The 11,573-nt window shown below is 37.9% G+C and overlaps 3 protein-coding genes across 3 annotated transcripts; 1 reads left to right on the top strand and 2 right to left on the bottom strand.

The window, feature by feature from the left end:
• Positions 1-291: 291 nt before the first annotated feature.
• Positions 292-6,196, bottom strand: eef1g (eukaryotic translation elongation factor 1 gamma). Its single transcript, XM_008327156.3, has 10 exons — positions 6,098-6,196; positions 5,010-5,168; positions 4,767-4,830; positions 4,086-4,228; positions 3,778-3,921; positions 3,554-3,683; positions 2,794-3,010; positions 2,229-2,401; positions 1,110-1,234; positions 292-647 (listed from the first exon to the last, which is right to left on the bottom strand). The coding sequence occupies exons 1-10, from the start codon at positions 6,107-6,109 to the stop codon at positions 642-644; spliced, it is 1,173 nt and encodes a 390-aa protein (XP_008325378.2). The 5' UTR covers positions 6,110-6,196; the 3' UTR covers positions 292-641.
• Positions 6,197-6,354: 158 nt separating this feature from the next.
• On the bottom strand, positions 6,355-9,239 carry polr2g (RNA polymerase II subunit G). The gene is made up of 8 exons (XM_008327155.3): positions 8,921-9,239; positions 8,596-8,705; positions 7,718-7,877; positions 7,427-7,477; positions 7,276-7,341; positions 6,977-7,048; positions 6,828-6,861; positions 6,355-6,568 (listed from the first exon to the last, which is right to left on the bottom strand). The coding sequence occupies exons 1-8, from the start codon at positions 8,930-8,932 to the stop codon at positions 6,555-6,557; spliced, it is 519 nt and encodes a 172-aa protein (XP_008325377.1). The 5' UTR covers positions 8,933-9,239; the 3' UTR covers positions 6,355-6,554.
• A 129-nt stretch (positions 9,240-9,368) lies between these two features.
• On the top strand, positions 9,369-11,064 carry LOC103391041 (uncharacterized). Its single transcript, XM_008327154.3, has 4 exons — positions 9,369-9,911; positions 10,004-10,103; positions 10,307-10,437; positions 10,541-11,064. Exons 1-4 carry the CDS (start codon positions 9,681-9,683, stop codon positions 10,823-10,825), a joined length of 747 nt encoding a protein of 248 aa, XP_008325376.1. The 5' UTR covers positions 9,369-9,680; the 3' UTR covers positions 10,826-11,064.
• The last annotated feature ends 509 nt before the right edge of the window (positions 11,065-11,573 follow it).

The following is an 11,573-nucleotide window of genomic DNA, read 5'->3' as shown; positions in this document are numbered from 1 at the left end:
GGTCAATTTTGTTTGCATCTGTATATGAACAAGATCATACATTTCTACAATCCACTGCAGATGGACATTAGAGGAAAAAAAACTCAAAATGCAGTACCTCCACAATCAAAACTTATGAATGCATTTGCCAACCAATTATGTGGGTAATATTATGCAGATTACTAGCCTATATTTTTAATACAGCCTAGTCAAATCCTCAGCAGGCTGCTTCTGTTTTTTTATTTTAAAGCCTGTGAATGGAAACTGTTTTTGATGGAAAGCTTTAAAACAGAGACTGAGCAGACACCAAAATTCCACTGATGGCATTATTGAAAATGCTTTATTTCTCAGGTCAAACAAAAAAACAGTTTGGGGCCACTGAGACAAAACTCACTCGTCTCAACACTGTCATTTTTGTAAATAAGCGCACGCATGTTGGATAAGTCCATTGGTTTCATGTGTGGAGAGCAGAGTGCTTTTTGTTTCAGACTTGCTTGTGTCTTTCTCTCTCACTTGAAGATTTTACCCTGGTTGAAGGCTTTACCCACGTGCTTGAAGTCTCCCTCCCAGGCGAAGTATTCCTTCACCATTGTCTTGCACTCCTCGCTGTCTGAATCAAGCTTGCGCCAGTCGTATGATTCGTAATCAATCTGCCAATCTGCTTAGAGCTTTGGGGGAAGGAAGTTGGGGGGAAAAAAAAAGTTAGGATCTAGCCAACATTAAATCTCAGCAGAAAACTTGAGGCACCATAACCAATTGTTGGGCATTTGAGCACAACCTTTAAGACACAGTGGCTCTCAAGTTTTTAGGTATTTAGCATATTTATTAGCATCTTGTTAAGGGTTCTACATCAGTGCAGAACAAATGAAATTCAAACTAAAATGTAGGTTTTTAATAATGTTGATTGTGGCCACAGCATGAACCAGCCTATTGACTCACTGATTCAGAGATGACTGGGATGAATGTGGTCAGTTTTATCTTCCCCCATCAGATTAAGACTTAGTGCCATGTTTGGACACTGCCTTGCCCAATGACAGGGAACATCAATTTATTTAGGGATTACTAACCTAGAGTATGGTCTAACTAGGATTATCTATTGAACAGCACTGGAACAAAATGTCTGAACTTACAGGGAAGGCCAGTTCCTGGCCTCTGAAGACCCAGATGCCAGAGATGCTGCTGTTGTTGTCAGTGCCAAACAAGATGACGCTGGCAAAGGCATTCTTTCTGAGTTTGTCAAGGCGCTGGAACATACCTGTTGCAAAACAGACAAACCTTATCAACAATGAATGACATTTCCAGGACACAAATGTGTCCTCAGAGAGACAGAAAGACATTTGAATGGTCAGGAGTGGATCAAACTGTTTCCAGTTGTGAAAAAAAAAAAAAAAAAAAGTTGACATTTAGGACAAGTTCTACTGTAACCATAGCATGAACCAGCCTATTGCTCACCAAACAGAGATGACTGGGATGAATATGGCTAAAAGTTCTCTTCCCTCATCAGATTAAGACTGAGTGCCATGATCGGACACCGCCTTGCCCAAAGACGAGGGAACGACAGCAAAGATCACAATAATGACTTCCGTTGCAGTGACATCTGTTTACAATCAATTAACTTGCTGGTAAACTAAATTAAGTTCAGTGATGAATCAATGATCAACCTTTAAGGTTTAACAAATGACCAATGTCATTCAAATGCAAACTGAACCCCGGGAGTTTAATTGTTGTTGAAATGTCATTCAAATGCAAACTGAACCCCAGGAGTTTAATTCTTGTTGACTGAAGGAGTCACGTTTTACCAAGTCAGACCTGTTATCTGTGCACATCAAAGACAATCAGCTCTGGTTTTAGGCAGGGCTGAAGCAGCTTTATTAAGATTGATGACTGCTCAGTTTTTGTGATTGGACAAAAATCACATGATGTGCAACACTTAGAAAAGTACAAGAGTGAATATAATGAACATTGAACTGGCCTTAGAAATAAATTATATTTTCTGCTTAACTTTGAACCTGTGCTAATTGCCTTTTCTCATTAAATCACAATTAACCAACTTAAGTATTATTAGATTTTGTTACAAGTGGGAGGTTAAAACAAGAAAGTTGATCTATTCAGCTGTCTGGAAGCAATTCTTAATGGGGAAGCCAATGTAGGACCAAGATTAAAAACACGTCATAATTGGTTAATGAATATAGACCAGCACGACACCCATCAATACACACACACGTGTATATATCAATATTGATTCTTACCAGTGATAAGGTTGCAGCTTTTGAAGGTAAGTGTCAGCTCATCAGAGTATTTGTACTGGCTGTACCAGATGGAGTAACCCTCCTTGTCGAAGTTATCCCAGAAGTGGGGAATGGCTACTGCCAGAGTGTCCTCGTTGGAGTACTTTCTCTTGAACTCAATCATGACGAATGTGCTAAAATAGAAAAAAAAAAAAAAAAAAAAAATTGTATGCATGCCCTTGCTTTAGTAAAAACAATCCACATTGAAAAACAACAAAATATTCCCCCTACATTTATCTATTCATGGATGTGTCTTACTTTAATAAAGCAGGTAAATATTAACTATAAAACAGCCATATCTTTTCAACTTATTTTGTGCCCACAGCATGAACCAGCCTTTAACTCACTGATTCAGAGGTGACTGGGATGAATATGGAATCAAACTTTTCTTCCCCTGTCAGATTAAGACATGGTGCCATAAGTGGACACTGCCTTGCCCAAAGACAGGGGACCAATGCCTATGACACTGTACTTCAGTCTTTTCATCAACCCAATCAGCCAACACACTGAGCCGGCGCATGTTTACCTCTTTGGCAGGTGTGCAAAAGGGTCCTTGCTCTTTGGCTCAGCAGCCAAAGCAGCGTCACAGTCGTCCATATCCTCTTCAGGGGCAGGCTTCTTCTCCTCCTTCTTCTCCTCCTTTTTCTTTTCTTTCTTCTCCTGGGGCTTGGCTGCCTCTTTTGGTGCTTTTTCTTTCTTAGGAGCGGCCTCTTTCTTGGGCTGCATTTCAGCAAACTTCTTGGCTGAACAACGAACAATGAAAAATAATGTTGCAGTTAAATGTTCGAGTCGGCGTTCCAATCATCTGTCTTGCGTTTGTCTTTCTCTAGGACAAGTCTTTGGCTGCAGAGTTTTGGAAACAGCGTGTATTGCATGCCCTTTTATTTTCAGTTTGCACACGTAGAAATGCACGAAAGAAATTTCTTTAAATCAAACAGAACGGGTGAAATCAGATTAAAATGGTGTGGCCAAGATTCCAGTAAGATAGGGAAATAATCAATGGAGACAAAGAGTCCTGCCTTTGTTCCTTTAAAAACAAAAAGTGGGAAACAAGGGTGAGAACCCAGGACACCAACAGATGAGTTACATCTGAGCGGTTTGCTCCACTTCATCCGCTGAATGTGCTAACATTACTCTTACACTGTGATAGTATCTGGTGAGCACATAGGCAATTAATTATAAATGAAACATCACTACAGATGATGTTAAGGTAGTGACCATCAAGTTAATGAAGAGTAATTAACTTAATGATCAGAAAAAACATTTAAAAATCTCTTCGATCTTACCATCAAACTGAGCCATCTTTTCACACAGCTTCACCTCACCAAGAACCACCTTAAACTGGGGCTGGTTGATACAGGTGATAAACCAACGGTTCACATTGTTGTACGGCTGACGGAAAGAAGGCTCAAGGACCTGCAGGGCAGACAAAAGGTGCATTCCCGAGCATGTTAACCCAAATAACTGATAAATGAGTGTAAGGCTGCAAATAAGGTGGTGCAGGTCAAACCTGTTTGTAAAGCCAGAGCATGGAGCAGACCACAGTGATGTCAGCCAGGCTAATTCTCTCACCCACAAGGAAGGTGCGGGTGTTCAGGTGCTGGTTCAGCACCGTCAGAGCTCTCTTTACGTCCTCCTTGGCCTGTTCTGTGGCCTGAACAGAAGCAGATAAAAACCTCACTTTAAAAACAAAAACTCTTAGTACTAGAATTGTGCTTTGATAGCAGTTCAAACTGAACATTGGTTGTGACACCATTAACATTCCACAAGTCAAATAAATGTATATTATCCTGGTAAGCAAAATGTCTAGGCACCCACCTGCTTGTTGAACTGCATGATTCCTAGAGTGGGAAATACCCATGTGCTGGCTGGAGGGATGATCTCCGAGTCAGCAAAGCTCACCCACTGGAGCACCTGTGCTGCGGCCTGGGGGGTGGCACCACGCAGGGCCTCATTGCTCACTAAAAGTTAAAGAAAAAAATTAATACCAAAGTGTGTGCAAGTTTCAAATTTGTTAAAGTTAAAACCTAGATTTCAAGTCACTTCATTGTCTATGGTCAACTTTGTTGACCCCTCAGTAACCCACTCCGATGAATGCATTCATTTTATTTTTCAAAGAAGCTTCATTACAAAGACACTAACACTCAGCAGATGATTCAGTCATCACAGTGAAGGGACTTGGCAGCAGTCAGAAAGAACACAACAATCAGACTCAAATGTGAGACACTCTCATATTAAAAAAAAACAAGTGCAGTGACTCTTATTACACAAATAGATTTGAAGCAATAAGATCAGCCAGTCCTTTGGTATTTGACCAAAATATCTACAAATCATAAATAAAAGCAAATAATTGGCAGGATGATAACAGGTAATCACACTTGAGCACAAGAAATCAAAATTAAGCAAATTCAATTGAATGCAGGTTAAGGTGTAATATACAAGTACAATTCATCCTCATCATGAAAATGTAAAATTCAATTTTCCTTAAAGGACACTTACAGTAATGAGCAATGGCATTGCTCTCAAACAGACAGAAGCCGTCATCTCCCTGGTAAGCTGGTACCTACAAGCAAAATAAAAATTTAATGCACTGGGTGGATTACAGATTAAATGCAGACTTTGTTTTAATGACAAAGAAATACAAATGTGCAGATAAAAGCTGCTCACAATGACAATACATTTACTGCAGAGAGGGATATTCTGCAGAGATTATATTCATTCCACTAAACCAATAGAGTATACCTTGCCAAGAGGGAAGTTCTGGAGAAAAGCAGGAGTACGGTTTGTCTGCCCGAAGGTGAAGGCAGGGGTGGTGCTGGCAACTTTCAGGGCAGCGCCACTGTACTGGGCTGCAATCTGGGCCTTGAATGCCCGCCAGTTCTCTGGGTATGTGTAGAGAGTCTGAGAGCATCAGATAAAACACCAACATATGTATCAGTTAAAAGCAACAGAATCACTGTAAATGATGCTAAACTGCCAATACTAAATAACAATTATATTACAATTACAATTTAACTGAACAAGACACAGACCAGGCAAAAAGTAAAACACGTTCTACTTGTATCTCAATTTATAATGAAGTAACATTCAACAAATCATAACGCAAGTACATTTAAATACTTTCAGCTGCACATACACAGTTGCCTTACAAAAACTTTATTTTAATGGTTGAATCGAGTAATACTCTGACAGAGTGTGTTTAAAGGCCTATTGAATTACGAAAGAATTGCATTAATGTTAAAGAGACAGGCAACGTGGAAGCTAAATGAAATGAATGATGTCACCCAGGTCCCGACAGTTTGCTGACCAAGAATAATACCGAATAAGGATGATGTCTCTGGAAATGTACTTGTTTAATTGGGTGCAGAAAGAAATTTTAATTATTCACGTGGCTGCTTTTGAGCTCGTTGCAACTGCTAAGAAGTAACCACCGGCCACGAACTGTACAATTCAATGAAACAATTGCCCAAAGTTCAGACGACAACATGAGCCGTCCAAAGGACAGCTTTAGAATTATTACACGAAAAAGAAACCCAGCAAAAATAAACGGCAGGTAAATAGCAAAGGTAACGTGGCAACAGCTAGGACCAGGAAAGGGGCGTCATTCACTTTCAATGCGACGTCAGTATAGCTAAAGCTAACCTCGGTTGGAAAGGTAACTGAATGGATATTTTCACAAATAGCGACCGTATCAGGTTCATAATACATATGAGACATTGGTTTCATTGAAAGCTTCAATTTGGAACGGTGGATGCATTTGATTTATAACGGATTACACCCGAAACGACTAGTAAAAATCTCCATCATTGAGCTTTCTCCATCTTACTCACCCCTGCCGCCATCTTCAGGACGAGAGAAAGAAAGAACGTCGGCGCGGTCCTCTGACGTATTTACGTCCACAAGGCGTGCGCGTACTGGAGATTATCCGCGTTCTCATGTTGTAGTGTCATACGTTTGCTATATTTTAGCATGACTAAAAAATATACCAACAAAATACTCACAATGTACAAAAATAATTAAAAAAAAAAATCCCCTTAACAATAGGATAATATAAGCATGTGACACTAAAAACACAGATACAAAGATGTAAGAACATGTAAAACATTTTATTACAGCCCACAAGCAAAATACAATACTTAATTAGATGGACTTATTGAGTTCTACATGTAATGCATCAAGTTTCTTTGCACCATGGACCACTAAAAAAAAGAACTGTTATCTGTACAGTATTAGTAAAAAAAATGTAGCACTGGACTGCAGGTTCCATCATCACCTGATTCTGCAGAATTAGCTCACAAGACCTACAGAAACAAGGTTAGTTTTAGAAATAAGATAGATATCAACTACAGAAATATAAACAAATACTATAGTAATTTAATCAGTTACGTTTGTTTTGCTATCAATTTATGCACATAAAGGATGACAAATTATAGGAATTGGAATAAACGATACACACAGCTCTGCTGAACTATCAAATATATAACAACTATTACAAAACCAATAAGAATAATAAAGCTACAGTTTTCTGATTAGCACAATGTTCTATGGTGTAACACTTACCCAGATAATCATCCATGAGAGATCCAATAGCAAACTGGTAAACAAGCAAATCAACAATTAAAACAGTACATAACTTTTTTTATAAAACTAATTCATAAAAATTATATTTTTAAACATCTAACTCAAAATGTAACTAGGACTACACTTACAATGTCATTTTTGTCCACTCGCGTACCCACAATTTTAAGCCTGATCTCATCGTCTTGTTGAATTACTATGTCCTTAAAAAAACATAACAGAGGTGCAAAGCAATTAGTTTAGAACAGAGATAAAATGGCTGAAACTGCGGTGTTTACACTTAAAAATTACACCAATCTTCTATGCTCACAATATTCTAATATATAATTAAGTAAAAGTGTTAACCATTTAAATATTAATTTTTATTGTTTGTGAAGGCTTGTATGTTATATTTTTCTTGCGACAAAGGTGCAACACCCTTTATTCTTACCTCATCCACTGTCTTATAACAGGGTGGATTAGAATTTGGGTCAAACTCCATCTCCGACGGAATGGACTGCAAAACAAACGTTCGCCATTAAAAATTTAACATAAAACATTTTACAATAAACCATTGGTGGCTGATTGTTACACTGACTTACATGGCGGGAAATGAAGCATGACATGGGACCAATTTCTGTGAACAATCCAACCTGTAAAAAACAACATTTTGAATAAAAACAAATGCCAACAACATGCTTTAGTAAAGTATCATAATCAAAAGCAAGATGCTTTTGAAAGTGTTTAACATAGAAGACATTACATAATTTCCAATTACTATTATTAAGCACATGATACAGACAATTAAATACATTTTTATATTATTGGGGACGTTTTTAAAAATGGAAGAAAATACAAGGGTCATAATGATTCATGTATAATCTTTTCCTCACCTTATTAACCTGAGTTACCACAGCATCCACCACTTCACCCTTAAATGGACGGAACACAATGGCCTTATATTTTACTGGGTACAGCACAAAACCTCTGCCTGGCTGAATTACACCAGCACCAATGTTGTCAATAGTGGTGACTGCAATAACAAAGCCATACCTGAAAGAAAATGCATACATTTGTGAGTCTGCATTACATGAATGGTCAATAAGGTCAACGACATTAAAATGGAGCTCATTAAAAAAAGGTTTTGATAAATTCTTAACTTTTTATTATGTTCCCAGTTGTCAAGTTGTCCAAGGTTATATCAAAGTAGTTGTTGTTGTTACATGATTTTCGGAGGGTAAGTACAAACCTTTTGAGGTATGTATAATTTATAAATACCACACCATCACTTTAATAAAAAAAAATCTCTAGGCAGGTAATAAGAATATTACAGCAGCAGATAATGCATGTATACAATTTGATATGATATAATATGAACAAAAAACAAACAACTTGCAACACAAAAAGCATAGCATATAGTATTTACATGTTATTATATACATACATTCTACCATATGGAGAGTTAAATAAGGAAAGGAAAGGAAAGTGAACTACTTGCCATTGTGACACAGCACACAACCAAATGTGACCTCTGCTTTTAACTCATCACCAAGGTGAACAGTGGGCAGCTTTAAGTGCCCGGGAAGCAGTGAGTGGGGACAGAGCCATGCTCAGAGCCATGCTTCCTTAACCACTAAGCCACTACTGCCCCATAACTGTTATAAGGTAATTATTTGAAAATTAAAAACAACAATTTTGTAACCACAAAGCATTGTTCTAGAATTCCAAAATCAATGCATCCCTTATTCTTTCATGTAGGAGAAATACTCACTTTCCAGTGCATGTTCCTTCCACTTCTGTAAATAGTTTCTGTTTTACAGTGTTCAGCAGATTGGGACCAAAATACCTCGGATGGAGTAAGATCTCGTGTTCAAGAGAAATCTGTAAACACAGTGGGCCAAAAGCTATCAGTGACATGGGGTTGTCAAGAATCGTTGTGTTTGAGCCACAGCACCAAAACAACATTTGAGAAGTTTTGTTTAGCTACATTAATACAGCCAAGCATGCAAAATTCGCGCGTTGGAAATTACTTGAGAATAAAGCGTTAATTCTCGGCTAATATAGCCATCAGCTTAATTTTAAAAACAAATACTTACATGGTAAAACATGTCTAATTAACGATTAAACTGAGTCTCGGGCGGTTTATCTGATTAGATATATAATTCCAGTCGTTTTCCACAACACTCCAAAACGGTCGCTCTTTCACAACAAAGCCTTTCCGGGTCACAGGATGCCTGTTGTTTGCCTGACAAAAAATATTTTGTGATCGTTCTGTTTGTTGTTTTACGTCAGATTTGCTTCTTTAAAAATAAATAAATGATTTTGTTTTTAAAGACTGTATTGTGAAAATAGCTTTATATGTATTTTGAGGCATTTTGTCAGCGAAATTACAACCATTGGAAAGTTGTTGAACGCAATTTAAACTGACCCCTGGCGATCAGGAGGAGCAGTGCAAGAGAGGCGTTAACGTCAGTGGGTTTTATCCCATACTTGCTTAGTGATTTGGTTTTTTTATTATTATTTTGTTTGTTGTGTTTTGTTTTAATTTGTTTTTGATTTGGCGTCAAAGCTGGGCAAACTAATTAAAATGTTTGATTTACGCAAGTTTAAAATAGATATAATCAGATTAAAAATCGTTTGGAGTAGTGTCAATGAATTGCTTTTGTGTGTTGTGTATATGTGTATTTTGACGTTTGTCGTGATATTTCCCGAAGGTTACCGTTTATATTTTGACGCACTTACCACAAGTATCAAATCAAAGTTACAAAAATAGATTCATCGCGGCTTCCGTAATTCTAGTATTTCCAGTCGGGCCACAGGACAAGATAAATACATACGTCTGACACTGACACAGAAATGGCCAGTCACATCGTCACCAGGTTTTTTCGACCTCTGAAGTCCACGCTGCTTCAGACTTTTCCCAGTCAGTCGTGCCTCCAGCAGCGAGTGAAGGTGGCAGCGTCCGCGGTGTGGAGCAGACACGTTTCCAGTGACCTACGTCCAGAAAGAATTAGCCGCTACCCAGTCCCAAACAAGAAGGACTTACCGTACGATATCGTGGAGCTGATGGAAGAAGTTGAAACAAAAGTACAGTATAATAGCTGTGATATATTTTAGTGCTCATGTGTTTTATTATTCGCTGCTGACTACTAAACCTATTTTTTTATTATTGTTTACAGGGAGGTTTTTTACCAAACGTGTTTAAAGTACTTTCCCACAGACCAGCAGAGTTCAGAGCCTTCTTTGCCTACTACAATGAACTGATGAACAAGGAGACAGGTGGGTGTTACTGATGATGGGAATGATGTTCAACACAAGAACTGCCACTGTTTCCCAAATATTTATACAGTTGAGAATGTTTATACTACTACATATTAATATATAATTTGTAAAGCTATAAAATTTGAGTTTTTTTATTAACATAAGAGTTACTGTATTTACTGTATTTCCCCTGATCCTGTATTTCCTAATCTGTCTTTCAGGCAAATTAACCAAAGCAGACCGAGAGCTGATTGTCGTGGCAACCAGTGCACACAACGAGTGTCTCTATTGTGTGATAGCCCACAGTGCACTGCACCGTATCTTCTCTAAGAAACCCACTCTTTCTGATCAGGCATAAATTATCTTTCATATATTTTCAACACTCACATTTTGTCCTCATTTACTGGCCAGTCCTTGTGTTTATAATTCATGTTTATCTCTGTACCTTCACCCAGGTTATTGTGAATTATAAGAATGCAGAGCTGGAACCTCGGGAGCGAGCTATGGTGGATTTTGCTATGGCCGTGTGTCACAGCGACACCATCACCGAGGAGCACTTCAAGTCACTGGAGGAAGTGGGCTTTGACCGTGAGGATGCCTGGGACATTGCTGCCGTTGCTGCTTTTTTTGCCATGTCCAATCGACTGGCCCACCTCACTGACATGAGGCCCAACCTGGAATTTTACAATATGGGACGTATTCCACGGGACAAGAACAAGGCAGAGGGAGACAGCAAGTGAAAAATGTCACATGACACACTATTGTTTCAATAAATATTACTGATATCACACTTGCACCTGCAGAAACCTTTGATAATATATATATATATTATAAAAAACATTCTGGGTTGGGCATTAACAGTAGATCTGGAGAAGGCCAGTATCTTTTTCTCTGTTTGAAATCAATCAAAAAATTGTTTTATGGTCAAATTTTACATTTAAAATGTTTGAAAACCTTTAAATAAACCTATTTTTCTTGATTTGACTTTTGTTTTTTTCTCCTTTGCATAAACAAGGGTGTTGATACCAAGAGTGATTGTTTATAACTACTAAGAAAATATTTTAAAAGTATAAAGTATTAGGTACTATACATTTATTACATTCACTGTTTTATACTGTATGAACATCTTTTAACTGTTTATTATTTTTGGCCACTTTGACCCAAAGTCAACATTGCTGGTTCTAAAATTGCACTGATTCCTGATGGCGTTGCACTTTTATGTCTTACATGACACCACCAGATGGCATCGTTGCGTACGAAAGTGCTTCAACGATCACAGGCTACATGAACATCAAACTGAATTATTATATCCTTTTGAAATTTTCATATTTACATATTTAGTGGTTTAACTCATCAACACATCATCCAGACCGGACTGTAGCTACAGGATGGATGTAAAATCAGTGTTTGTAACTGAACTAATACAGCATGACAATCTGCTCTACTTTCTGTCAGGAATGTCAACATCGATTTCTCAACTGTAATATT

The sequence above is a fragment of the Cynoglossus semilaevis genome, chromosome 15 (genome assembly GCF_000523025.1).
Source record: "Cynoglossus semilaevis isolate Cse_v1.0 chromosome 15, Cse_v1.0, whole genome shotgun sequence".
In the NCBI taxonomy this organism is placed as follows: Eukaryota; Metazoa; Chordata; class Actinopteri; order Pleuronectiformes; family Cynoglossidae; genus Cynoglossus; species Cynoglossus semilaevis.
This window is presented reverse-complemented; position numbering and strand designations above follow the sequence as displayed.

What these genes read in the sequence shown, in the direction of transcription:
- polr2g (XM_008327155.3), bottom strand. An exon ending in TGGTAACTCAGGTTAATAAG is followed by an intron (nt 7,478 to 7,717) that starts GTGAGGAAAAGA and finishes TGTTTTTTACAG; the next exon opens with GTTGGATTGTTCACAGAAAT. An exon ending in GAGTGGACAAAAATGACATT is followed by an intron (nt 6,862 to 6,976) that starts GTAAGTGTAGTC and finishes CTTGTTTACCAG; the next exon opens with TTTGCTATTGGATCTCTCAT.
- LOC103391041 (XM_008327154.3), top strand. Translation starts at nt 9,681, where the DNA reads ATGGCCAGTCACATCGTCACCAGGTTTTTTCGACCTCTGAAGTCCACG. An exon ending in ACTGATGAACAAGGAGACAG is followed by an intron (nt 10,104 to 10,306) that starts GTGGGTGTTACT and finishes TCTGTCTTTCAG; the next exon opens with GCAAATTAACCAAAGCAGAC. An exon ending in AACCCACTCTTTCTGATCAG is followed by an intron (nt 10,438 to 10,540) that starts GCATAAATTATC and finishes ACCTTCACCCAG; the next exon opens with GTTATTGTGAATTATAAGAA.
- eef1g (XM_008327156.3), bottom strand. An exon ending in AGAACTTCCCTCTTGGCAAG is followed by an intron (nt 4,831 to 5,009) that starts GTATACTCTATT and finishes TTTTGCTTGTAG; the next exon opens with GTACCAGCTTACCAGGGAGA. An exon ending in AAAGATGGCTCAGTTTGATG is followed by an intron (nt 3,011 to 3,553) that starts GTAAGATCGAAG and finishes TTCGTTGTTCAG; the next exon opens with CCAAGAAGTTTGCTGAAATG.